This window comes from Vanellus vanellus (assembly GCF_965231255.1).
Source record: "Vanellus vanellus genome assembly, chromosome: 18".
NCBI lineage: Eukaryota > Metazoa > Chordata > Aves > Charadriiformes > Charadriidae > Vanellus > Vanellus vanellus.
The window spans coordinates 4,431,307-4,458,895 of record NC_138923.1 but is presented as its reverse complement, the minus strand read 5'-3'; the positions used below and the strand labels follow the sequence as shown (position 1 = coordinate 4,458,895).

At 55.5% G+C, this 27,589-nt stretch overlaps 1 protein-coding gene across 1 annotated transcript in view; it reads left to right on the top strand.

The window, feature by feature from the left end:
• Nucleotides 1-27,589, top strand: part of ASTN2 (astrotactin 2) — a gene marked incomplete at its 5' end in the record, with an annotated part of 368,996 nt that overhangs the window by 50,718 nt on the left and 290,689 nt on the right. The window contains one exon of the mRNA XM_082492552.1: nt 9,066-9,253. Coding sequence (XP_082348678.1) covers nt 9,066-9,253 — 188 coding nt within the window. The remainder of the gene's footprint in view (nt 1-9,065; nt 9,254-27,589) is intronic.

Below are 27,589 nucleotides of genomic sequence, written 5' to 3'. Positions count from 1 at the left end.
CTCTGCAGGACACGCAGGAGGGGCTCTAACGCCCAAAGTCGCTTTCCTTCGCCTTTTTTTTTTTTTTTTTTTTTTTTTAACCGATGGCTGCATCAGCCGGGTGGATGGCACCGTCGAGGGGCTGCGGCTGAGCCCCCCCCCCCACCTCCCTCCCCGCTGCTGCTCCAAGCCCGGACGTCCCATCTCACCGTGGGAAGCTGTGCCCAGCAGCGCTCTGCCCGCTGCTCCTCCCAGCCCGGCGCTTCTCATTCCCAGCGAGATGACCCGTCGCGTGGAGCTGCGTGCGAGTAATTTCGATGGGATTGGCTTAACCCGCGGTAGCGCCGTCTGCCTGCGCGCGGTTGGCTTCCGCCGCTGGGCGAGGGGAGTCTCTGCCGACAAATAAAAATGGAATTGAATGGAAGGGAATTGAAAGTCAAAAGGGCCCTGTAATAATTTTAGAGCGCCTGAGGCGCCGCGCCGAAGCCCTGGCATTATAAATAAGGGTAATGTACTGGGGACTGGATCGCAATCAAAGCAGCTGTACGAACGTGGAGCGTGTGCTGAGCTTCTTTAAGGTGCGCGGAGTCAGATTGTGATCTGTAGGCAGCGCAGGCAAACCAACATCCGCCCCCTGACGTACACAGGGACCCCAAAGCCCGTGGTTAGAGAGGCCGAAGGGATGTGGGGAGGGTGCAGGGGGCTCCCCAGCTGGGAGTGAGGGGGGGGCATCGGAGCAGCCCGACCCTCCGCTTGTCTCAACGCGTTTCCAGGGGCTGAGCCCTGGAAGGGGCTGTCTCCGTCCTCCCCGCTCACCCTGTCGCATCTGCTGGGCCATTTTGTGATGATGCAGTGTGCTGACCTCTTGCTGCGTTTCACAATAATTACATCTACCTAAAATATTCTCATTAAAAAAAAAAAAACCAAAAAAAACCCAAACCCATGTTTATGAATAAGGTTGGTGGGAGGATGAGAAGAATGCCAATGTCCTGGCTGAGTTCACTGTTCCTGACATTAGCTGGAGTAAATCCAGTCCTGTCGCTGGGCTCGTGTGTGGAACACCAGCTCATGGCGAATTGCAGGGGCTGCCCCAGAAGGGCGGGAGCCCAGTCGGAGAGTCGGGCAGGGAAGCGTAAGGGCTGGGGTTGGTGCCTGCCGAAGCTGGGCAGATGCTGTGGGCCACCCATGGGACAGCTGGTGCAGCTGCGTGGCTCTGCTTGCGATGGTGAGACGTGATGGCAGCGAGGAGAGCCCTTCTTGTGTTGGGACTCGCTGCCTGACTACAAGTGCCGGTGGCTGAATTTACCAGCTCAAGGCATTTATTCCCTTACGTCCCTCTCAGCCACCCTGGGCTGTGCGTGTCCTGCTTTGTGCCACGTGCAAGATGACAGTCCCTTTTTCTGCAAAGGTGCGTGGGCTTGGGAAGAGCAGCAGGCGAAGGGGTGCCGTGTACCTCTGCCTTGTGGGTGCAGATGTTCCCACAAACCTTGCTCCCACCAAATCACAGAATCACAGAAAGGTTTGGGTTGGAAGGGACCTCGAAGACCATCCAGTTCCACCCCCCCCTGCCGTGGGCAGGGCCACCTCCCCCCAGCCCAGGTTGCTCCCAGCCCCGTCCAACCCGGCCTTGAACACCTCCAGGGATGGGGCAGCCACAGTTCCTCGGGGCACCCTGCGCCAGGGGCTCACCGCCCCCACAGGGAAACATTTCTTCCTGATATCTCATCTAAATCTCCCCTCTTCCAGTTTGAAGCCATTCCCCCTCATCCTATCACTCCATGCCCTTGTGAAAAGTCCCTCCCCAGCTCTCCTGGAGCCTCTTTAGGGACTGGAAGGGGCTCTAACATCTCCTCAGAGCCTTCTCTTCTCCAGGCTGAACCCCCCCAACTCTCCCAGCCTGTCCTCCCAGCAGAGGGGCTCCAGCCCTGCTGCCTGTGGGGAGATTTTTACTGGTAAACCGGTTTAAATCATCAAGTCCGCAAGGTGAGATGCATGTGATAGGCTTCCAGCTCTGTGAGAAACCAGGGTTGCTTGTGTTCATGAGGGAAGAGTTGCTGGGTGCCTCGGTGGCTCCTCGCTGTCGCCAAAAGCATCGACAATCTCAGCCTGGGAGTCACCCCTGCACGGGGCAGAGTCCCTGCAAAGCCCTTCTTGGCTGTTTCTGAAAAGTTTCCAGGAAGGATTTTTGGCCAAGGCACTGTGAAGGTGGGAACAGCACCTTCTTCTCACAGTTTTCTGTACTTGTGATGCCCCACGGGCATGTGGGGGGATGCCCTGGGGCTGCACAGGGGCACGTTGTGGGCTCGCAGCGGTGACGGAGCAGGCGGTTGTGCTGGAGATTTGTCTGTCCACCCACCTTCGGCAGTGCGGATGGTGAGGTGGTGCCGACGGTGCCGTCCCTGGCGAGCGCCGGCTCTCCCTGGCAGCACGGGGGGATGCTCTGCCCTCGACAGGGGGGCTGCCCTCGACCCTGTGCCCCTCCAGCCTGGCCGTGGGGAGAGGCAGGCTCCCATCCAAACTGAGGAGGTTTTCTCATTTTTTGGGTTCCTCTTGAGCTTGGGATCTGCCCTCACCTGCAGTCGTGTTGCTCTGGTCGTCAGGGACCCTTTGGTGGCAGCTCAGCTCTTACCGCATCTATGTCACCTTTGAGGGGGCTGGTCCCAGGAGCCTGTCGGCGAGTGGGTTTCTCCTTCTCCTTCCAGGCGGTTTGAGCAAAGCCTAAAAATCGCCAACGCCACTTTCCCGCAAATCCCGTCTCGCCCCGGGGCAGCTGACGTTTCGCCCCTCCAACATCAGGCGGGCGATGCTGCCGGCAGAGCAAACGGGGCGCAGAGCGAGCGCCCCAGCCTGCCCGCCGTGCTGCCGGCGTCCCCCACGGACCACCCCAAGCCCAAGGCTCCCCCAGGCCCTCCTCCATCCAGCGCCGTGTCCCAGCAGACAGGCGCAGCGCCGAAGCCACCCCTGCAATGCCCTGCGGGTGCAGCCCCGTGTTCCTCACCGACAGGAGCTTTGAAAGGAGATGATCAGAGTGGAGCTTGTCATCTTTTTTTTTTTTCTTTTTTTCTTTTTTTCTTTTTTTTTTTTTTATTTTAATCCCTTCTTAAACTTCTGAGCTTCTCTATTACTTTTTACGATCTGCAGCTGCGTTTGTGTGTTGCCCTGGGGAGTACTGCGGGGGGAGCAGACGTAGCAGGGAAGGAACATGTTGGATGAGCAGAGGGGAAAGGGGGGAAAAAAAATAATGAACTGAGCTAATGATCGCGGTGAAAAAACCCCCACCGCATCGCCACCAAAAGACCCAAACCCTTAGAAGTGTTGGGGCCTGTTTGAGTGCAGAATAGTCCCCCGGGGAGCATAGGGGAAGCCCCATTACTGGAGTCGTTTTGGAGCTCGTCTGCGCAGAGAGCGATAATCTATTCTGCAGGGAGCAATCCTGCGCTGGCAAGGGCACTGGGGAGAGCTCTCTGTTTATGACTTTCTGCATAAATTCGGTTTATTAGCATAAGTGGTAGCTAGCACCGAAGAATCTATAAACTAACACTTCACCGGAGGTTGGTGCCTCTGGAGAGCATTAACTCCGAAGTGCCCCTGGACTAATAGCAGGAGGAATGGGGTTGCAGGATTAGGGGTGATGCTGGGGCGAGAAGAGGACGGGGCGGTCGTCCGCGCTGGCTTTCCGTGCGGGATGGGATCGCCTTTCCGAGCCTGACGTGGAAGGGAATGTAATCGCTCGGCAGATCTCCAGCTTTCCCCCTGCCAACAGGTCAAGACGATGGGTTGTGCAGGTGAGCCGAAGTCTGGGTGTAGGTCCTGCCGGGATGAAGCTGGTGAGAAGGAAAAAGGCAGGAGGAGCCTGGAGCTGTGCACCGGGAATGGATCTCACAGGGTTCCCGCTCCTCACACCGAGGGTTTGGTCCTTACAGGGAAGGTGTGCGGCGGGTCCCGGGGTCTGAGCGTCGCTGGGGCACGGGGAGGGGTTGGTTATCCGGGGGCGGGGAACTGTGCAGGGATGAACGAGCAAAATGGCTTATTTTAATAATGACCTTCAGGAATTAAATAAAAACACAATAATCGTGGTAGATTAGGGAGGCCAAGCCAATTAAATACAAAACAGGCTTTGTAAAACGCCGCGACAGATAAGGCAGGGCTGCAGCCTCCCGAATCAGCGACGAGTGGTGAAGCATCGCGTATGGGGGGGGGGGGGAGGGGGGTCTGGGGGGAGGCAGGGAGTATCCCAAACCCCGGCAGGCTGCCTCGGAGGAGGCAGGGGTGAGAAGGCTCTCCCTGCCCGCTCCTGCCTTCCCCTACCACAGCGTCGGGGGGGGGGGGGGAGAGGAGGGAGGAGGTGGGGAGGACGGCCGGGAGCCCCAAGGCACGGAGTAACAATCCTCCAACTTTAATATCTGCTGTTTCATTTTATATTCATCATGTCAGCCTAATCTGCTTTTATGGGAATCGTCTTGGTTCCCCACCAAATGCATTTAGGCCCTTTCGCTTTTAAGTTTGATTGTAATGCGAGTTGAAGACTCCAGTGAAATGTTTATATGTGAGGGCTGTAGCAACAGGGAAGGGAAAAACGGAAGGAGAGGCTCCGCGGGAAGGGATCTTGCTGCGGTCGCTGCTGTCCCCTGCCTCGTCCTGGGCAGGTGACCTCCTGATGGGCACCGGCCCGTGTTGGGGTCTGAGCCCCGGGGAAAGGTTTTGTTTGGATTGCTTGTTTGATTTCCAAGGAAAATGTGGGAATTGTAGTTTTATTGGACCCAGAACCTGAGGAAAGGCAGAAAATGCCCTTTTCTGAAGTTGAGCCTGCGGTTCGGCGACGCCGGAGGCTGGTGGGGCCGTGGGGGGAGCGGTGGTGCTTTGGGCTCAGCTGATGGGAGTGATGGGAGCTGATGTGTGATGGGAGACGAAGCGCAGGTGTGGAGAGCTGGGGGTGAGTGGCCAGGTGGGGCTGGAGAGGAGATATCTCTGCCCCCGTCACAAGGGGAAGGGGCTCCTCGGGCGGAGGAAGGTGGTGGTCTGCGGGCGTTGGAGGGGAGAAGGGGTCTGGTGAAGGAGGACCGGCGTCGTCCCTTCTCTGCCGTTCTCCGTTGGGTGCGGTGAGCAGGTAGGAAGATGGCGTGGCAGACGTTTCGCGGTCTGTTTGGCTCTTTTACTCGGTGTTTTACCCGCGAAGCTGTGTTTGAGCCCCGGCAGAGAGCTCCCTGTCTGCTAGATAAATAGCTGCAGACTGCAAGTGCTTTTCCACCGCTGCCCATTTAAAACCTGAACTGTCTCTCATTCTATTTTGGTGCAGGAATGCCCTTAATTTGTTCCAAAAGCGTTTGAAAGCTCTGATAACAGGCAATCTCGCCGCAGACTATTGCATCCTTTCTGATGGACGGGCTATCGCTGCTGTAACTACCGTGTAGATAGCGGAGTGACAATGCGTGTCCAGTGAAACACAGGCGGTGTAATATTCATGTCAAGTATATGAGGCCAAGAAACTTCCTCGCGTTGGGATATTGAAGGGTTCAGCAGCTAACGGGGCTTGAAAAGGCGCTTTTTTTTTTTTTTTGTTATTATTTTATTTTATTTTTGTGAGCAGCGGATCTGATTGAAGGCTCACGACAGCCTGGCAATGCGGGGAGCAGTAATGGGCAGGTTTCCTGCAACACGGGCTGCAGGGGTGAAAAGCATACAGGTCTTTATAAATGTATGGTAAATGGTACCCAGGCTTGGCAAGCCAATTGCCTTGCTGCTGGGTTTGCTTAAAATTGTGAAATGAATGTTAAATTGAAGTTTCTACTTTTGGAAGAGACCTTTTGAAAATGAAACAGGCTTATCTTCAGTCTAGGCTAAAATCCAAAAAATTGCCTATATCTCAGAACTCCTCAGAAATGTTCTCTGTGATCCTTTTAAACACCTCATGCAAAAATGTGTGTGCAAGGGGAAAAAATGTGGAGAAAGATTGACCCCGGAGGGCTTTTTTTTTTTTTTTTTTCCTCTGCTTCCCTAGTGTGATGTAGCCCTTGGGAAGCGTGGTGGTGGGGTCCTGGTGGCACCCACAGCAGGTCTGGGTGGTGGGCTGGGGGATGGAACCTCCTTCCCTGGGCCCTTTTGGAAAGGTCTGTGCGGGGGGGGTGGAGTGGGTGTGGTGAGTGTGTAATGCTGTAAATCACAGCATCCCAGACTGGTGGGGGCTGGCAGGGCCCTCTGGAGCTCCCCCAGTGCCACCCCCCGCCAGAGCGGGGGCACCTCCAGCAGTGGCACAGGACACCTCCAGGCGGGTTTGGAATGGCTCCAGAGGGGGAGACTCCCCCCCTCTCTGGGCAGCTGTGCCAGTGCTCTGCCACCCGCACAGGAGAGAAGTCCCTCCTCAGGTTGAGATGGAACTGCCTATGGTCACGTTTGTGCCCGTTCCCTCCTGTCCCGTCACTGGGCACCACTGAGAAAAGCCTGTTCCCATCCCCCCGGCACCCTTCCTTGAAGGATTGATAAGCGTTGATAAGATCCCCCCTCAGTCTTCTCTTCTCCAGACTAAAGAGACCCAACTCCCTCAGCCTGTAAATCAGCCTCTCTTACGGGCGACTGTCGCTCGGAACAGAATTAAGATGGCTTTGCATGACCAGTCCTGTCTCTTGATGCTTCTCCGCTGTCCCACGGCCCGTTTGTCTCTGTAGAAGAGCTTGTGCCACTGTCCCGAAGCTGAGTTACTGCTTTTAGTCCCAAAAGTAGAATTTGTTGCAATTTTAATTAGACAAGGAGATGCTTTTCAATACAGACCTTTGAAGTATCGCTGGGAGGATGACTGCGGTTAAGCAGCACTGGTGTCCCTCCTGTTTTGTTCTTCTTCTCACCGCTATAAAAAAAATCTTCCGCTTTAGCCTCTTTGGAGGCGAGAGGCACAAACCTCTCGTGCCGTGCGATTGCCAGGTCTTGCCCAGGCTGCTCTCCTGCAGCGCCAGCCGCGGGGCTGGCTGGATTTACGGGGTAAAGAGCGCAGGCAACACCTCCTGCCGGCGATGTGCTCCAGCCAACAGCTATTCCCTGTGAAAGGAGGGAAAGGGGTTATGAGGAGCGATCTCATTGCGGTGATGGAGAGGTGACGGGGAGTTCGCGCGTCCCCTCCGAAGCGCGGGCGCTTGATGGATCCCGTGCACGGTCAGGAGCGGTTTAGTTTTTCTCCTTTGAGCGCTCAGATGTGCCGAGAGATTGGGGATGAGGAGGGGCGCTGTGCTCGGGAGGCAGAGATAATGAGCATCGCCCTCTGATTAGATTCGGGTGAGGGTGCAGCCGGCTCAGCCATGTCAGTGGTGTAATTAGTGAGTGCTGGCACTACGGGGGCGACCTTGTCCCTGCCCTCAGCCGGGCTCTGCAGCGAGGGGGGGTCCTGCAGGACCAGGGGCGCCATGGGGACATCTCTGGGAGCGGGGGGATGGTTGGCTCCGTTTTAATCCACAGTGGAAAGCCGGGAGCCTGCTGCTGGAGAATGTATTGATTTCGGGGGTAAGAAAAAAAAAAAAAAATCGGTCCTGAAGGATCGAGAGGTTTTTGTTGCTGGGTTGGGACCTGGCTCTGTAGAAGTGGAAGCGCCTGGTCTTGTAGCCTCGTGAGCCAGCACCGGAGTCTTGAAGCATCTCATCCTGAAAGGTGTGGGTGGCTCCTCAGGACAGCCTCAGCTGGGCTTGGTCCTTTCTTCGTCTCCACCGGGAGCTGGAACTGGACGTGCTTTTGCTCAGCTGGGTTCAGGAAAGCAAAATGCAAAATGCCGCCGCTGTAGCCGCAGGGGAACGAGCCCTGTCCTCCCCGCTGACCCTCTCACGAGTGGCGCTCTGCGGCCAAGGTGTGGAGGAGGACCTTGTCTCCGTTCCCACCGCGGTGCCAGGGGAACCTCAACTCATGCCGTCAGCCTTTCTGGAGCAGACACGCCGCGCAGATTGCGGGTCATAGTCCGTTACAGCCGGTTGCTCTTCCCAAACAGGAGGGAATTGAATTTGGGTCTCCCACAAAGTGGGTGATTGCCGAAGCCGCGGTTCCCGGTGACTAAGAGGACCTGACTTGCTTCCCATTGCTTATATTGCAAATGGAAAAACAAACACCGAAAAAAGAGGTGGTGGAAGGAGAAATATTTTGGCTCATTTTGCGCTCGTAATTTTTTTTTTTTTTTTCCAGTTTTGATTCCGTTGCTAAACTGCCAAATCGGTTCTTTGCAGAGAAGCGTTTAAAACTTGATGGGCAGCTGTGGAGCTGTCAGCGCTCCTGCCTGCGGCTGCTGCCGCCCGGCCGGGACGGGAGCTGCAGCTGAGCCCCGGAGCTGCACGGGAGACGGCGGACCTGGGAATGCCTTTGGGTTACTCGGTGCCTGGGGGGGTCGTCCGAGCCCCTAATTAGGCAGGGGAAGGTGCCGCGGTAGATGTGTGTGCCGGGATGCTCTGATCCCAGCTCCCGGGGCGCTCGCCCCTCAGGATTGGGTGGGATGTAAGACTAACAGAAGGCTGGAGAGGAAGACGGACAGGCATGCAGCCCCCAGGCCAATGGATATTTGTCAAGCCGGGGGGTTATCTCTTCTTTCTGCTGCTCTATGTCTGTGTTGGGGCCGTCCCTGCTAAAGCCGGCTCTAGTGCTACCTCAGTACCCGAAAGAAGGTTTCCCCTGCAAATGCCGGCGGAGTATGTACCGGTGTCTGCATTTTGGCTTGCTTGGCACCGTGGCCTCCCTCCAGCCCCTGCCGAGCGGCAAACCTCCCCTGGGCTTGGCTGCCGACCTCCGGGAGCTTCTTCCAGCCTTTGTGCTGGGAGAGCCTCAGGAGGTTAAAAGCACCTCGTGCGATGTGTTCTTTACTGCTGTTGCCTTCCTCGCCCAGAAATCCCAAGGCGCTTTGTAGCCCTTTGCTTTTTATTAAGGAAGACAACTGTTACTGTTCGTATATGGGGGAAATAGCAGACAGAGGCCAAAAAAACCCCCAATGCTCAAGCTCATCCTGCAGATCAGAAGCAGTATCTAGGGGTAAGAGTCAAAAGTCCCGATTTCCAGGAGTGCCAATAATACCGCCCTTTAGCACCGTGGAGAAAACCGATCCTCAGCTGCGCGTTTTGTCCCTGCAGAGATGTCGGGGACCGTGGCTGACATTTCGCTGGTGCACTGGAAGCAGCAGTGGCTGGAGAACGGCACCCTGTACTTCCACGTCTCCATGAGCAGCGCCGAGCAGCTCTCCCGGGCCACCCCCCCCAGCCTCCAGGAGCCTTCGGAGATAGTGGAGGAGCAGATGCACATTCTTCATATCTCGGTCATGGTGAGTCAAAGCCGCCAACGGCATCCATCGGAGGGGACGGAGGACAGCGTGGGAGGGGACGGTGGCTGGCAGCCAGGTCGCGGTGGGAGGGTGGTGATAAGGAGCAGAGTGGCGAGTCCGGGTTGCAAATGTCCATGTCCCTTCTCGGTTGGGCCTCCAGAGAGGGAGAGATAAGTTTGAATGGGCCAGGGGAAAAAAAAAAAAATAAAAAAATAGTGGCTGGTCTGTTAAGAAAACGAAATAAAATAAAACAACGGACTGTAGGGAAGGAGCTGTAGAGGGTAACAAGGAAGGCTGTGGTTCCTCCTGCCTCTGCTGGCAACTGGTGAGGGGTGCGAGTGGAGTATTTCTCCTTGGTCTTGCGTTTGGGCATGCGCAGAGGCAAGATTTGGGTTTGGTCGTTTCTTCTTGAAGGTTTCTGAAACTGAAATGTTACCTCTCAAGTGGGTGTGGGCTATAGCGTGATATCCTTCTCTTGCAAAGGACGAGCCTGACTGAAAAGTAAAAAGACGATCCAGATGGTTTGAATATCCTCATCTCAGGTGTTTGTGTGACCTTTTATTAATGTATCATGTATGTGCTTTGTGGCCTTTTAAAATGCTTATTTCGGTATCTCATGAGGTGGTTGCCTACGTATTTGGATCTGGTCCATCATCCCTCTGTGCCTTAGAGCTCCGTCTGTAAAATGGGACTAAATGTGTTGTCCCTTAACTCCCATTGGGATAAACTATCCTGTCAATAAAAGAACAAAAGAAGTTAAGCCTGTAGAGCCTGTGTATCTGCATCTCGCCTATTTGCCCAAAGAAAGTCTTTTATAGGATTGGGGATGCCGTTGCAGCAGCCCTCTGCAAAAGGTGCATCTGTTCATATCTCGGAAGCCGTGTGTCATCTCCACGCCTTCTGCTCTTCGTTTCGGAGCAGAGACGATGGCTGCACGAAGCCTGTATTTTTCCATTTGAACGAGCAGCTGTTTGGCTTTTACAACTTAAATCTGGGGTTTTTTTGAGCATCTCGGCCCTTGTCGGTGGGGCTTTAGATTGGGCAGCGAGTGCATGGGAGCACGGACGGAGGCTTTGCATTAAGGCTGTTGGGCACGATAAGATGCGCTATGATAGAAGGATGGCAGAAGGGAGGGTAGTCAGGGACTGCAGCTTACGGGGTTGGATAGGGAATGTTTTTATGTCCTGCTAAAAATGTCAGCGTGATGGAGTTTTGGAGGGGAGAAAAGGCAAAACTGGTATACTTGGAAAATGAGTCTGAAAAAGTAAGAGAGGCAGAGCAAGGAATGCAGATGGCAGAACCTGAGCGTGGGGGGTGAAAAGCTCGATCCCTGCTTGGAGCGTGGGATTGCGTGGCTATTGCGGGCAAACCGTGGCGAAGTGGCCCGTGGCTGCGGGGGGACGCTGGCTCTGGAGCCTGGCGATTACCCCAATTGCTCGAAATGCGGGTTTTGCTTAGCAGGGGGAGATTCAGCCCCGGACCTCAGACCCTGCTCAAGCTGATCTTTCTAAAAAACATGCCGGTTGTAATGGATTGATGCTTTAGAAATAAGTTTCTTTGAAAAATTCCTGCCTGGAGCCTTCACGTGCTGTACCTCGGAGCGCAGGAGCAGCGACGCCGGTGGGGTGGAGCTGAAGGCATCGCTCTGCATATCACAGCAGAAATGTGATTTTTCGCTCTAATCCCGGGTTAGCCCGTGAAGATACGCTTTGCCACATCTCGCTGAAGCCGATAGCCCGGGAGCATCCGTGGCTTTGTTGTGTGAGTTAACTCATGCCCTGAGCCTCTCCCGCAAGCAGGGGGAAGGCAGGAGGGAAACAAATGTTCCTCCTACACAGTATGAGCCATAACTCCACTTTCTTTATAAATCCTGACGCTCCTCGCAACGGGAGCTGAGGTCCCAGGCAAGGATGTGGATCCGGGATGGGGTGTGGGCTGGATGTGTCTCCCTGGGGAGGCAGAAGCCCCTGGGTGTTTCTGCCCTGGGTCGGGATTGCAGCACAGAATTGAAACTTTGCCCAGTTTTGGTTTTTTGGTTGTATTTTTTTTTTTTTTTTTTTTTTTAGAAGATGCATTAACTTTTTGAGTGAACCAGAGCCAAGTTTTGAGTTACTAGCAGAAGACAAATGTGCGTTTTGTTGTCTTTTTTCACCCTCGAGACCACATGGAGTTCTGTAGCTGAAGTAAAATGGGGTGAAAGTCTTTTGTTTGTTGGGTGAAATATTTCATCCAAGTCCCCGGGCTCCGCTCAGGCTGCTTTCCCACGCCTTTACTTCCCTCCCTGAGCCCAGCTAAATGCCATCCCAGAGAGCCCCCCTCGTTCCCCAGCCCTCGGGATCCCGCGTGTGTGGTACCCACTCCCCTCCTCCCCTGTGCCCGCATCCCTTCTCCTGCCTCGGGATGCAGCTGGACATCCCCGGGACCTCCTTTCCAGCTTCTCAAATACTTTTCCTTCTGCTTCCTACCGTAAAGCCCGATGTCTCCCTCGTGCTCTCTATGGACTAAAACACCGTTCCCGCTACGCAGGAGGAGTCTGAGCCCGCCCCGGCGTGCCGGCTCTGCGTGCCCCGTTCATCATCAGCCCGGCGTCCCGCTACGGGGGACAGGAGGAGACAGGGGAAAGTGCTTCCTTCCATCTCCTTTAAGTGGCTGTAACACTCCCTTTTACCTCTCTCCTCGTCCTCCCGCTGAGTTATGGAAAGCCGGGGAAGGTTTGCCTGGGGGATCTCGCTAATCCCCGGTTTAGGGAGTACTCTGGGAAAGCTTTATTGGGCAGTGAGACATCTCCGAGCTGAGCTCCCTCTGATGGGAACGTTGTTTTGGATTTCTGTAGATGTTTACGACTTGGCTGGTTCCTCTGGCTCTGCCTCTAAAGCCGAGACCCCCTCTGCGCTGCGTGGGGGCTCCGGGGGGGGTGTGTAAGTCCCGGGTTTACTCCTTCTTCCCATGTGATGGTGTGTGGCTTTCTGGTTTGGGGTGGGTTTGCTTCCAGTGCAGCAGGAAAGGGGCCACCGGTGTCTGTGACCTCGTGTCCCTGGGGCCACCATCTGCCCCTGCAAAAGCTGTGGGCGCTGACTGACCATGACCCCCTTCACACCTCCCTCCCCGAGCTCAAGGGCATCTTTGACAGCAAAATAATACTTGATTCCTATCCCCCCCCCACCCCGTCACTGGTTTTTCTTAATCTCTCCCCAGTGAGACATAACATTAATTACTGCAGTTAAAGGGAATTCAGTCTCCATTACTGTCTGCCACCCCTTTCCTCTTGGCTTGAGCATCTGAAATTTGTCTCCCAGATAAAAAGAAGGGAGGAAAGGGAAAGAAAACAAATATGCAAATGCTAGATTTTATTTATTTACCTTTTTTTTTTTTTTTTGCGCAGTGTCAAGTAGAAAGGAATCAATATTTTTGTCATTATGCCTCTTGTGTTTTTTTCCCCATAATCTTAGCTGTCATTTGGGTTTAATTGTGTTGTTTCCTCTTGTGTGGAAGTAAATCTTATCTGTTTTGGATTAAAATTCAATGAAGGTCACAGCAGCTCGAAAACTTACCAGGCTGCAGCAATTAATGTTCATTTGGCTTTGATAAATTGGAATGTTCCCCACAATAGGACTGGAGTGGATTTCAGAAGCAATAATTCTTCCATTAACTCAATGATTCCCCGCGTGATGGAGCGTCTTGTCACTGCTCTGTTTGTCATCTGTCACTTCAAGGATCCGGGCATATGCCTGATATGATTTATCATGATTATTGGGGCTGCTCGTGTCAAAACATTTTAAACCAGTAATTATTCCAGCCTTGTAAATTGCGGAATTTAACAAAACATGAGAGAGAGAGATATTTTTTGTTGTTGTTTGTTGTTGTTCCCCACCATCTTGTGTCCCTGTTTAATTATTGCTCAGTGTCGTGGTAAATTCAGACCCGGAGCGTTCGCTGTGGACGGGGGTTTATTTGCCGGGCTCGGGGGAGGCGGAGGAGCGGGGGTGTCTTATCTCTGCGTTGACCCACCTCACGGACCTTTGGTAGAGCGATCTCAGCCAGCGGCTCCTCCCGGCCCCGCCGGTACCCGGGATGCAGATTTGGGAAGAGGATGCGAAGCCGCATCCCTTCCCTCTGGCAGAGGGATGGGTTTTCCTCCCTTAAGCCCGTGTGAGCGATGCCGGTGAAAGCCCCGGGTGCGGGAGGCGAGAGCCGGGACCGTGCCTGTGTGGTGATGAGGTGCGCAAATGAGCTATGTGTCGCCTCTGCTCCGGCTCCAGCAGAAATAAGGTGGGCTTTTTTGAGAACGGTAACAAGCAAAAGCCTTGTTTCATCTTGTACCATTGCCCTGCAAGGGAGCATTTCAGTGTCTGGAATAAAAGGTGACCAGACCTCATCAGGCTGCTTTTTTTTTTTATATTATTATTTTTTATTTTTAATGCCTACTTTCTTGCCGGCTGTTACCGGCAGTAGACAAGTTAGCTGCTGGTTTCTAGGTCTCCCAGCAGACTTTTTCAGCTCTTATTAATACGATTTTTCTTTTTTCTTCTGGTTCTTATATGCATCCTGATGTTACCCTTATGATCAGCCATTGGTGCTGTGCTCCGTCAGCCTCTGAGCTGGGTGTAGAGTCTGCTCTTAAACATTTTGCTCTGCTGTAGCATCCCGCTGTGACGCGGGGCCGGGGAGGGGTCCTGTGCGCCCCATGCACCGCGCAGGCGGTTCCTCGTGGCTGGGGCAGCTCTCCGGTTTCTTAAGCACCGCAATAACATCCGAAAGCGCGGGAGGTTTTATGAGCCTCTGCTGTCTCATTTCTGAAGCTGCCGTCACCCAGCGAGGGCCATGACAAGTGCATCTGTTTGTTGTTTGGGTTTTTTTCCCCTTTTTTGCCATTACCCGTGACCCGTATCCCAGCTCCCCCTCCCTCTACGCTTCGCTGCCCGTGTTTCCTCGGGGGCGATGCTCTCCATTAGGCTCTCGGCTTTCAGCTTGGCTGCGCAAACTGAGGCGTGCGGGTGGCATCCCGCTTGTCCTGCGCAATCCTTGGGGTGCGATGGCCGCCATCCCTCGGCGGGATGAGCCCCTCAGTGCCTCGGCTGCCCTGAACACAGCATCCATCCAGCGTGTTGGACATGATGCTGAGGTCTTCTCCAAACAGCTGAGCGAGCCCAGTTGCCCTTCCGTCTGTGCGTGCTGGCAGGGGCTATTCTCCTTCCCAGAGACGGGTGTAATGTCACACCAGTGCAGCTGGGCTTATCTCGGCGTGCGTGGCAGGGGAGAGGAGGGGTAATGGCTTCAAACTGGAAGAGGGACGATTTAGATTAGATATTAGGAAGAAATTCTTGACTGTGCGGGCGGTGAGCCCCCGGCGCAGGGTGCCCCGAGGAGCTGTGGCTGCCCCATCCCTGGAGGTGTTCAAGGCCGGGTTGGACGGGGCTGGGAGCAACCTGGGCTGGTGGGAGGTGTCCCTGCCCAGGGCAGGGGGTGGGACTGGATGAGCTTCAAGGTCCCTTCCAACCCAAACCGTTCTATGATTCTATGACAGCCTTTGCAGAGCTGGGGTGATTCCCATCCTCCCCAGCAAACAGCTCTCTGAGGGATGACTCCGTGTCTCGTGGCTTTGGGCACATCCTCATGTTGGCTCCTTCAGCTCTGGCATTCCCCTCTCCTCGGCCATCATTTGAGTGGTGTCTCATTTTCCTACCCAACATTATTTTATCCTCTTTGGCAGAAAGCCATCCAATGGATTTATTTCCCTCCTGACCGTGTGCTCACAGCTTGCGTATCGCACGTCCTGCGGGATAGCTGGCCGCTCCAGTGGAGCCGTGTACTTTGGTGGGTCCAAAACGTTGCTTTAGCCTTCCTCTGGCACCTTGCAGCATGTCTTGCTGATGGCAGCTCTGGAGCTCCTGTCAGCCAGCCCAACTGGGGGGGAAAAAAAAAATCGGTGTAACATGAGTAATGAGGTAGTGAAGAAGGCACAACATCTGTGTCATCATTTCTGCACCAGGAGGTCAACCAGATTCATAAAACATACACTTCCAGCTTGTGATATGTTTAGGAATTAATTAAGCTAGGGAGAGAATTGCTGCCGCAGCAGATTTACTTATCTGAAAGGTATTAAAAAGCTAAATTGATCTCCAAAGAGCTGTTTGTATTAAAAAACCAACCCCCAAAAGAACAGCCCCAACGCCCCAGGAGCTGGGCTCGCACTGTCCCTGTGTGGGAATCGCTCTCCCCCGCTCCTCACGTGTGGGGAGAGGAAAGAGAGGCGCCCACCCCCAACGTGCCGATGGACCGAGCATCCCTCGATCCCCGGGGTCGGCCGGGAGCCGCAGGCTCTGTGCTGATGACCGGCCAAGCCGTTGGCACCTTGCCTGGAGCAGCGTCCCACCAGCGGTCCCCCCGGTCTGCTGAAGGTGACCCTAAGCTCTTCCCTGAGCTGCTTTGGGGTGGCCAAAGGGGTTGGTGGGGCCTTTGCTGGGTCTACTGGCCCAAGGCGGTGGGGCTGAGCACTTACAGAGCCTGTTGAGGTGGCGACTGGAGCTCAGCACAGAGGAACACAGACTTCACCCTGATGACCGTTACCTGCCCTGCGACAAGTTTCATTTCCATAATGTGCCATTAACCAACTTTTTGTAGGCTGGGAGAAGCAGCCTCTTTCATTCACCCTCCCCCTCTCCTCTGCCCCCCTCCTCCTTTGCGGAGACGGTATGAAATGGGGACTAAATGTAGTTAACGATGTGCTCTTGTATTTAGGGAATTCGTTTGGGGGGGATTTGTCTTTGAAGTGTCACTTTAGTGACAACGACACCTGTTACGTTAATAATTTTTCACTAATCTCTCTTTGTTTTCTACCTTAGCTACTGCGAATACATTAGACGCTTTATAGCCTTCTATCTAGCAGACTTTTTTTCCCCCCCCACTGTGTTAAAATATGTAACTGGAGTGCTTGATTTGCATCTCTGATAAAGCGAGGCTGAATAAATACTCCTAGTTCATCCGAACTGAGCAGCAAACTTAACTTTCTCGTGTCATCCCCAGAGCACTCGGAGTTGGTACTGGGGGAGAAGCAGCCATGGGAAGCGTCGGGGAGGGGGTCGCTTTTTGCAGATGGCATCGAATGCGTGGGAGGGATCTGCAGCCTTAGAAAATTCCCAGCCTCGGCATGCTGAGAAAAAGAGGATGGAGGGGGGGGGAAAAGTAAGAGCTGAGGTTGGAAAGGTGGCCAGTATAGCCAGGGGGTGGTAGAGCTGGAAGGGGGATGCTGAAGCGGTGAGGGGATGGGGGAAAAAACTGCAGAAGGAAGGTTCTGGAAACGGGGTGAGGAGCAGCGGAGCAGCGTTAGCTGGTGGCTCGAGGTGGGACACGCAGCAAGGCGTCGTGTGCGTCTGCCTTCGCCCCCGTGGCGGGTCCCTCCACGCTGCCGGTGACAGCGAGCCGGGTATTTTTATCCCCCGGTGCGCTGGGCTGCGCGGGCAGTTTGCCGATTTCAGATTCTTGTCTTGAACTTGTTCCCTTCCTTCCTCCTCCTCGCTCTTCCCCTTCCCACCATCTGTCTGGGAGAAATACTTGTGCATCTACAGCGCCGCGGGGCGTAGCTGGTACCTTGACCTTTTCTCGGTGCTTCCCCCCCCCCCGCCTGGGTGAAGCGGATGGCAGAGCCGGGCTGGGGGGGTACCTCTGCCTGGATCCTGCTGCGCGGAGCGGTCGGAGCATCCCTGTCCCGCGCAGGTCGGGGGTCCTGGTGCCGTGGGTCTCGCTGAGCTCTGGGAGAGAGCAGTTCCACGCGGGAGCTAATCCTGCGTGTAAAGTGCCGGGAGCGTTTGAAGGGTACCTTTGAAACGTTGATGTAAAGCCCGGAATGCTTTGCAGCTGCCAGCCTGCGTCGAATCGCTTGAAACGGCCGGGCTCCCAACTACGCGTGGCATTAAAAGCGTCACGAAACTTTAATCCAGGGAAACTCCGAGTTCTCTGGGAGGTGCGGCGGTGGCTGGCGTATGACGGAGAGTGTTTTCTAGGGGTGCCCCTGGGGGATGCCGGCAGGGTGTAGGGTGCCGTCCCCTCGCCGGCGAGGCTGTGCCGTGCTGGGGCACGGCGGGGGACGCCCGGCACGTGCTCTCTACCTCCCCGCGGGAGTAGCATCGTCTCCGGCTTTCCGTCGGTACAGCACAGGCTGTGACCCCGGGGATGCGGGGAGCTGCGCGATGCTCCGCGCCGTGGGGTCTGCTCTTTCTGTTTCAGCTGCGAGGGAGAGCCCGTGGGCTCGAAGGCTGGGTTGGTCTTCAGACAAGGAGCGCAATATCTTACCTTTTTTTTTTTTCCTTCAAACCTTGTGTTATCTGCATATCCCGCTTCTCTCGGTAGTTACTCGTGTTTGAATGCAAGTTAGAAATGTTTGCGTCGGTTAAAATGTTGTCGGTATCATGCGTTGGCTCGTGTAAAGATGAACTGTCGTGAACCTGATGCAGAATAGCTTAAAGGTGGTTGTGAAAGATCTTTGCGTTACAGTGCTACAAGAGACTGAATTTTCATTTGGTTGGCAAAGCCCAAAGATGGGAGTAAGTGTTAACGACAGGAGGAAATGCAGTATCGTATTTGTCCCCAGAAATATGGTGTTTGCTTTCAGTTAGGGCTTTTTTTCCCCCTCCCCCATTTAAAAATAAATTGGACTCAGTTTCACAAGGCAACATTACACTGTGAAAAGGCAGAGCACTTTTTGTTCAGGAAAGTGTCAGAATGAAATGTTTCTACTCTTCCACGCTTTCCATATCCTCCCCGAAACCACTTAAGCTTTAGTTTCAGCTGATGTGAAACTGCCTGAGCAGATAAACCATTCCTTGAAAAACCTTGCCGAGCTCTTCATGGAGAAACTGTGCCTAAACCAGAGGAGATGCGGTGCCGTGAGGGATGGCCGTGTGGGTCTGACGATTGCCCACTGAGTTTCTCCAGCTTCTGCAGCGCCTGGCCCTGGTGAAGGGGATGCTCAAATGCTCACTGGTGTGAAACGGGGAAGAAGCTCATGCATACGTGATTTTTTTTTCTCTGATCGTCATGAGGCTGCTAATATAGCAGAGGATTTTTTTTTTATTTTTTTTTTTTGTGCGTGTGTGGATCTCGCTGCTGTAGGAAGTTGGGCAAAATTCCCACCGGCTTAATTGGGAGCAACATCAGGCCAAGTGTGGTTATTTTTACCTGTCACTGCTCCCACTCCGCCTCCTCCCTCCCACCTCCATCCACCCGGACAAGAGGGAACGAGCTCCGTTTCAGCCTTCCAAAGGTCTCTGCCAGCTCCTGGCAGCAGCCTTGCATTCACGGTGCGCAGCAAAGGAAAAGGGGGGGGGGAAGGAATGTAACCGTACTTATTTTTAAAATCCAATTATCTAAAACTGCAGGAAAATAATTATTTCTGAAGGGAGCTGTTCGGACTGGCTGGGCTTTGCCCTGGGTGGGAGCTCCCCGGGGCCGGGCTGGATTTGTGATGGCAGTGGCTGGAGAAGGGAGCGAGCGGGAGCATCAGCCCCAGCTCCGCTGGGAAACGCTCAGCTTTCAGGGGTTTGGCACTTTATTTGTGTGTTGCTCTTTATCCAACAGGGAAACAGCTGTTTTCCCTTCTAGCCTCCTTCTTTCTAGCTCCTTAGGGCAGAAGAACCTCTTTTTTTTTTTTTTTTTTTTTTTTTTCCCTTTTGGATGGGGAGGCAAGAAACCTGCCTGCGGGGGGATGGCAGCAAAGCCGACTGATGCTTTAGCAATGTCAGGTATCTCCGTTTCACTTCCCAGAGGTGTATCTGCTTAGGAACCCATTGCCAGCCTTCCCTTAGGCAAGCTCGAGCTCTCCCGCTGTCCTGGGCATGGTTTTCCTCATTGCACCAAACTCGTGAGACTCGGGGTGGAACCAAGGTGGTGATGGCAGCGATGGGGGGAGCAGCGAGCGGCCCCTGGAGTTGAATTTTTTGCCGCTTATTTTGCAAACATCGGCGCTGTGGTGGTTTTGGGAGCATCGTTCCGCACGGGTCTGTGGTGGGGGTGGGTTTGATAAGGCAGAAGTAAAGGGATGGGCAGCCCCGTCTGGGTGCTGTGAGCTGCAGCAGCCTGGCAGCCGTCAGCGGCGCGGCATTGCGATGGGGGGGAACGGCTGGATGGAGGGCGCCGGTTAATGCCCCAAAAGGACTGATGCGGTACGATTTAAGCTGCAGGTTTTGCTTGCCCTCTCCTGGAGATCCATCATTATTCACGCCAGCACCGGGCCTGTCAGACTCCCTCTGCCGCAGAAATGAATGATTTGAACTCGCCGACCAGCTCGCGCGCTGGGATGCTGCTCGGCGAGGGCTCTGCGGGTACTGGGGACCTGATCCCGCACAGCATCTTTGGGATGGCCAGGACCTTGGGGATGGGAAGTGCAGGGCAGCCCCTAATCCCACAGCCCTCCCTTGTGGCAGGGGCTTGGGGTGCGGAGCTGTTTAGACACCCTCTCGGGACCCTGCGGGTTTAGGCACTTCTGCAACCCCCTGGGAAAACGGTCCTTCAGCTGCCTGCAGCATCAGGTGGTTGGGAGATGATGGGGGAGGAATTATCGGGGTGCCAGTTTTGGAGAGCACCGTGGGATTGGAGAGGTGGATGTGGGATTAGGTAAGGAAGAGGCTCGTTTACAAACTGCAAACGAGAGCAGTGATTGCTGCAAGGCTCGTAGAAACAAACAGAAATGCAACAACAGCTCCAGGTACATCGACCTATCGCTCGAATTAATGCCGAGGATTCCTCTCGCCCCGCAGCGTCCCGCTAACAAGCCGTGAGACGCCCCTCGGCTGCGTGGCTGAGGATGCAGTTATTAAGTGAGGTTTGTGCCCATGTGGCTGAGGTTACGGGAGGGGATGTAGATGTGGCCGTGCCCTCCCTGGTCGGGGAAGGGCATTAGCCGCCAGCGACCGCTTTCTGGCCCACCGTCTGTGCCCTGCGAGGAGGGGCTGGTGCTGTCGCTGCCTGCAGCTCCCAGAGTGACGCAGCCAGTTTGTCACCGGTCCTGTTTGGCACCAAACATCTTGAGAATCAGTTGCCTGGGCATGCCGGTCGGGCTTGGGGAGGCTGGTTGGGCTGACAGACCTTGGTTCCCTCTTTGAGGGCTACCTTGACCTCACCTCAAGGCATCCTCAGCACCAGTTTGGGGTCGTTCTGTCCCAGGTCCAGCTGGGATGCTCGTGGCTTGTGCTGGGATGAACGCTGCAGCACTAGCTGTATTGTGGAGCTGTTTTCAGTTCTCCTCTCCCTCTCCGTGTACTTGAACTGCCTCTGCTGTGCCCCCAGCTCATCCTCCCCTTGTCCGGGGGCCGAGGGAGGAGGAGGAGTCAGGCAGGTTGTTGTAGTAGCTGATGCTCAGTCCTGGGAATTGGGGAATAACCTCGCCAAACCAGGGGAGTGAAGTGACCTGATTCCTCTCCCCCCTCAACCCTGTGCTCCCTGGAAGGCAGGAGCGAGCCGGGCTGTTTGCTGGTTTGTGTTTCCCCCCCCATAGGTCAGGGAGGTGGGGGTTTGCGGGGGCGTTTCGGCAGCCTGCCTCTGGGCTGCAGGGAGGGCTGAGCCCGGCGTTAGGCAGGGACACAGGCACGGGCAGAGTCCTGGGCCAAGCTGCTCCTGCCTTAGGGTACTGGCTGCTTTGGATTTGGCTGCCACAGTCCCTACGCACCCATTCTGCACGTGTACCCCTGCCCAGCTGCCGTCCCGGCACCCCGCACCGCTGCGGGCAGAGCCTTCCCTGCGGGCTCTGGGGATGAGCCGTTCCCGGTGGCATGGAGGTGTCCTTCCCCAGCCGAGGTGGGTTGGGGTGAAGCGAGAGAGAGAGAGTTGGGGTTGTTCAGCCTGGAGAAGAGAAGGCTCCGGGGAGACCTTATTGCAGCCTTCTACTGCCTAAAGGGGCTCCAGGAGAGTTGGAGGACTTTTCACAAGGGCACGTAGGGGTAGGACGAGAGGGAATGGGTTCAAAATGGAAGAGGGGAGATTTAGATGAAATATTGGGAAGAAATTCTTGACTGTGCGGGCAGTGAGCCCCTGGTGCAGGTTGCCCTGAGAAGCTGTGGCTGCCCCATCCCTGGAGGTGTTCAAGGCCGGGTTGGACGGGGCTGGGAGCAACCTGGGCTGGGGGGAGGTGGCCCTGCCCAGGGCAGGGGGTGGCACTGGATGGTCTTCAAGGTCCCTTCCAACCCAAACCATTCTGTGATTGACCGTGGCAGCTGCAGACCCTTGAGGAGCGTGTGTCCCTGCCTGTGTGCACCCCACTGGCCTTGGCTTCGTGGCAGGAGGTAGTCCTGGGTTGAGGTGCCCCACGTTGGCTTTGGGCCACTTGTGCTGCACAGGGCACGGTCATCCGGAGATCCTGGTCCTGCCAACTAGGCAGATCTTCCTGGAGGGAGCTCTGGGCACGTGTGAGCAGGCTGCTGGGCTCCAGGGCTGGCTCGAGCTCCCCACCATGGCATGGGGTAGCTGAACCTGTGGAGGTACATGGTGCTGGCCTTGCCAGCATGAGGCATGACGATGGGAAGAGTGGCTTTAATGATTAAGTTATGTGCTGTGTACCTCTGCCAACCACTGTTTTAAAGCCATCACACTTCATCTGACCGTGCCTTGCCTGTCGTCTGGGTGTCTCTGCTGCCACACCGTCTCTCGCCACGCTCCCTTTCCATGCCCGGGTGGCTGGGGCTGTCTCTTTGCTCTCCCCGTTGGTCTCCTTCTTTGCTTCTCCCTTGAAAAAAACAATTAGACGTTGGACTCATCCTGTGCTTCCCTGGAGGCCGCAGCTCCAGGCTGCGATGCTCCAGCCACAGGGGGTTTCACCCGCTGTACCCTCTGGGTGCCCTTCCAGCTGCAGCATCCTCAGCAGAGCGGTCACCCCCCGGGAGGAGCGAGTAGGCTGGTAGCCCCTCTGCCAGCCACCCTGCCTTTTTGGGTCATGACATTTTGAGGCAAAATCCCTCTATTTCGCCCTCACGCGTTCAAGCCTGCGTGCCCAGCAGCGCTCGTGTCTGCAGGCTCGCTGGGGCGAGGGCACTGGGGTGGGCACGATGTCTCCCTGGGAGACCTCAGGGTCGCTTTTGGGGGCTCGGTACGGCAGTGTGGGGTGCAGGGGGGCTGCACCAAATGGGGGGTGCTTCCTCCTGCTTTCCCTGTGCTGGCTGGGGGAGGCAGGAAGGGTGATGGCTTTGCCCTGGCCACCGAGCAACACCATGGCCCAGGGTGCATCCACTCGCCTCCTGCTACAGCTCTGTCCCCTCGGCTCAGCCATGTTTCCCTTAGCAATAAAAAAAGTGGTGTGGGTTGTAGTGGGTTGTTTTGTTTTTTTTTTTTTTCTTTCCCTTTTAAATGGTACTTTTCCCTTTTTTTTTTTTTTTTTCCCTCCATGCTCTTCCTCCTTGGCATGCAGGTCAGCGAGGGGAGGGAGCCTTCAGCCAAGCTCTCCATCACATGTCCCTTGTTTTTTGTGTGTTATTTTTTTCCCCCCACTGCTGCCCTTGCCAAGGGAAGGACACTGTATAGCCGCTGAGACTGGCAGGGGCTGTAATGCTGCCTGCCAATAGCCTCCGTGTCTGAAAAGGCTTAGGCAATCCAAGCTCTAAATTAGCTCCCAAATCATCATCTTCCTTTTCTCCGCTTAGAACACCCTGCGGAGCAAGCCCCAGCTCCCCTTTTGTCCCTGGGCTCCCCGGCAAGCGGCTGGCTCTGCAGCCCTGCTGGGGGGACTTTCCCTGGAGAGCACAGTGTGATGGTCCCACGGGGATACCGGGAAGATCCTCGGCACGGCGTGGCTCAAGGGAGAGTGGTTTGGAGGGGACAAATTTCTGGCGTGCCTCCTCCCAGCCTTTGCCACCCCGTTCCCCCCCTGCCCGGCTGCCTCCCCTTGGCAGGACGGGGGGGTTGTGGGCTGCGGAGGTGATGGATGGCCGCCGAAAGCCACCCTGGGGAGGGGGGTGACCCAGCCTGTGCTTGCCCCAAGGATGCTGCTGAGAGCGGCCAAGGTCACAGCATCGCGGGGACATCTGGGGCCAGATGGAGCAGGGGGTGTGCTGGCTGTGTATCTCGGAGAGGAGGGGACAACCTGTGCCGTGTCCAGCTGTCGGTTCCCCCCCCCGCAGCACCTCGTTTCTGCCCTTGCCGGGGCAGTGGGCGATGGCAGGGGCTGCGAGGCGGCAGCAGCCCCGTGTCCCCGCGCCCTGCGGTAGCAGGGTGGCCTCAGGGCAGCTTTTCTCCCGCGGCACTGGGTGAGAGGCGGTTGGGCACCGGCTGAGCCTGGGCAGTGCCGCTGCCTTCCAGCGTGGCTGTGTGTCGCGGGGCTTCGTCTTTTACTTCTGCTTTCTCCTCTCTTGGGAAGGAAGCGGGAAGGGCTCAGCTTTGCCATCTCTCCTGGAAATTTGGGCTTCGGCTCTGCTTCTACCCCCTGCCAGCACCCCAGCCTTCGCCACCGAATACAAATCCTTCTTTAAATGTCTCCAACAACTCTCTGCAGGCAGCTTGTGGTGCTCGGGTGCTGCGAACAGAGCGCAGGCGTCGCATCTGAGACGCATTCCTCCCCCCAAACCATCCCAGAAAGGGCTCCTGCGCGTTGGGGCTGTCGGGTTCCCGCCTGGCTTTGCCTGCGGGCGAGGAAGGGGATCCTTCCCCGGAGGGCTGAGCATCGCCAGGGCACCTTGCTGCGGCTCAGCAAGGCAGGCAGCGAGGCCGTGCTGCCGCCAGCATCGCTCCCACTCGGAGCCCTCGGAGGTGGCCCGTGGGTGGGAGAGAGCAGGAGCTCCACAGAGTAGCTTCGGGCGGCCAATTCTGCCCGCTTCATCCTAGCGGTGGGTGCCTTAGGAAACAGCAGAGGAAAATTCCACTTTTAGAGGCATGTAACTTGGTGTGTGGTGTTTTTTTTTTTTTTGGGTTGTTTTTTTTTTTGTTTTTTTTTTTTTTTTTTTTAAAAAAGGCTCTGTCGAGCTCCCTCTCCCCCTCCCCATGCTATGCAGCCAGCTCTGAAGCCAAAGTGGTACTTTCTGCCAATGCAATGATTAGCCTTTCTGCTAATGACCCAAGAACACTGTCCAAAATAAATGAGCCCAACCTGCTCATCTTATTAGCCAAATGATTGCAAAGAAAGAGGAAATATCTGCAAAAACCGCTTAGGCAGCTGGAATTTGGAAGTGTGTTGGAGTCATTGCTCGATGTATGGAGAGGAGCCATATGTCTTCAAAAAACCAGTCCTCTCCCGGAGCGGCGATTGCTCTTACAGTGTAAGGGGGGGATCTGCTCAGCCCCTGCTGCCCCTTTTGCCAGGTGGCTCTGCGGGTCTGGAGCTGTGTCTGTCCCCGAGTTCTGCTGGTTCCTGGGGCAGAGAAGCTGGGGACGGGCAGATATTTCTCCTCCCATCCTCCATGTCTGGTTTGTGGCTTCCCGCATCCTTTAGGTGACGAGCAGCAGCACTGGGATGTTGGTCAGGAGAGCAGCTGATGTGGTAACCGGTACTAAGTCGTTGTTCTTATGTCCTTCAGGCTCTTCCCAATGCACTTGGCAAGGTCGTGGAGCATCCTAGTTTCACGTGAGGAGGAATAAAAGAAGAGGTGTGGAGGCACAGGGGGGGGTTCTGCAGGGAAGGGAGGTGACAGGGAACTCTAGTGTGCAAACCCCGTCTCGTGGGTCACGGCGATGCTCAAGTAAAATGAGGGTTCACCCTGGGGAGGGATTTTCCCCTCTGTGTAAATGGGAGAGAAGAACAGGGCTGGGTGCAGGAGACGGGCTATGTCATGAGGAGAGCGAGTGCATGGAGAAGCTGGAGGGCTGGGGGCAAGACCCCCTCCCTGATTTTGGGAACAGCTTGGGCAAACTCTATTTGAGAGGTGGCTTGTCGCGCCGGTTGCCGCTCATGCGTCCCAGTAGGTCTCTCACCAGCTGAAAGCCCTGACCCCGGTGCGTGGCTCTGGGGGGGGGGACAGCGGTGACCGTCCCAGAGAAGAAGGCTGAGACGAGCCTGGGACGCATCACCCTGTAGCCTTGAAGCTGTGTCACGTCAGAGGACGTGCGTGAGTCTCGCATCTTGTTTGATGGCAGGGAAAAACGCCCTTGTTCCTCTTGTCCCCTTGAGCCAGGGAGACCTGGCTCACCACGCGCGAGGCCCTAAAAATTGCTGAGGAGGAGGAGGAGGTCATCCTTCTTCCAGCACCCGGCGTGCACGCCATATGCTTCCCTGGCCTTCTCCGTAGCGCGGCCGATGGGAGCTCCCGCGCGCCTGCTCGCTCGCTGGGCACGGCCGCTCGCGTGGGCTGGTGCCACGGGCTGCCGCGGGGGTCCCACCAGCCCCTCGGCATCGCGGGTCCCGGCATCCCACCGGGGCTCTTCAGCAGGCGGATATGCAGAGCTGGTGTGTGACCAGAAACACTTCAATCATATTATAAGTCTCCGTGTGTGCGTATATGAAATATACGCTTTATATACATATGTGTGCGTGTATCGCTATTTTTATATATATATATTGCTGAGCTGGGATCTGGAGGGTGTAATGTACAGAAATAGGACCCATGACTTCTTTATTTTTTTAGTTTAACTGCATTCATATATATCTAGTTCTTTGCTCTTTTCCATCTTATACAGACTTAAATTGTGCTTTGGACTTCTTTCTTCCTTTCCTCGTTGGTGGGGGAATTACTAATTGTATGGGGTTTTGTGCTGAGAAGTTTCAGTTTTAAACGATTATCTGTGCCGGAAAACATCCTGGCGGTGCAAATGTTGAAAACTCGAACGCGAAGTGGATAAGCAAGTGCTCCTCACTGTCCTTGCACCCGTCGGTGGCTTTGGCTGCACTGGGCGTCCCTGGAGAGCGCCGGCGGCCCCCGCGGTTTGGAGGTCGGCGAGACGCGGGTGCGAAGGGAAGCCTCACCTGCACGCCCCGGGCTGCTTTGTGAAGAGTTGACTTGTGCTAATTTTTCATCGTCATCGTCTTAAACAAGTTTTTCAGGTTAACGCTGCAGTGGTTCGGCTTTGGAAGGTGCGGCCTTTTGTGAGAGCCAGAGTTGTGTTTTGTTTCACTTTGTTTTTTTTTTAAGTGGGGGGAGTTGTTTTTTTCAGTACCCCCAGCTCCCTCCAGGTGCTTACCCTGTCGATGGCACTGGCATCAGTTGGGATGCTGCAGGGATCCTGCCTTTCTCCAGGGTTTTGCAGGGAGAGGATGACTTTTCCTTAGGATCTCCGGAGTGGAAGGGTTTTGCAGAGGTCATTGACTCCATCTCTTTGCCCCGGGGCGGGATGAATAACTGTTTGTCTGTGGTGATGGATGTTTCTCTGTCCTGTTCTGCAAGACTTGCCCGTCCCCCCGGGGCGGTTGTTCCAGCCCGCGCTATCAGCCGTGGGCTTGGACTGTGGCTGACCCGAGGAGGAGCTGCCCCACACCCCCCCCTCCAACACCCCACCTTCAGCCCAACTTTGCAACAGCCTCAGATTTCAGATAACTTTTGCAATGTTTGGACTGATTTAAATCAGCAGGTGGCTCGAAGGGCCTTGATGGAAATCCTTTTCCTGTTAAATGCTTTGCTCTGAGGATTTAGCGGCGGTGGGGAGCAGGACCGCAGGCTGGCATCCTCCTCGTGCCCCGGCGCTGCCCGCTGCTCCTCGCCTAGAGGTTGCGGGGACACGTGCGTGTGGGGGTGACTATCTGCTTTTTAAGAAGAGGCGTCGAAGCACTCGTACCTTTCTTTCCAAGGCGTCCCTTGAAAAATGGGGCATACCCATGCTCCACGGAGCCACGGCCGTTCCTTTTGCTCCGGCCGCGGGTGCAGGGACCGGGAGGTTTGGGACCAGAAGCAGGGATGGTGGAGAGCTGCAGCGATTCCCAAGGCCCTGAGTTCTGGACGTTCATTCCCTAGGGCTCCTTTTTACTCCGTGCAAGACACATTCAGCATCTGGCTTTAAAACAGACTCCCCTCCCCCCCCCCCCCCCCAGATTGTGCGAAGGCACCTGGTCCTAGATAAGTAACCGAGCTGCTCCTCTGTGGTCCCCAGCACAGATCTGTCCTTGGATTTATGGATTTATCCTTGGCCCGCTCCCACGAAAGAGGGGCAGGGCTGTTCCCGAGTTGCCGAAACGACACTGTGGTGGAGGGATTTAATGATTTTTAGGCCAGACAGAGCTGACCGCAGCATCTCCCCAGCTGTGCAGCACCCTGACCCCCCCGGCTGCCCTCCCTGTGCCTGGGCGAGCAGAACGCCGTGGGCTTTGGGAGTGCTCTGGGCAAGGGGGGACTCCTGGCGGCCCCCTGGGTGTGCTGTTGCTCTTCCTCCCATGGGATCTCCATGCATAGGAAGGTCCTTGTGATGGATAGCTTGGTATCATGGTGCCCAGCAGCCCTG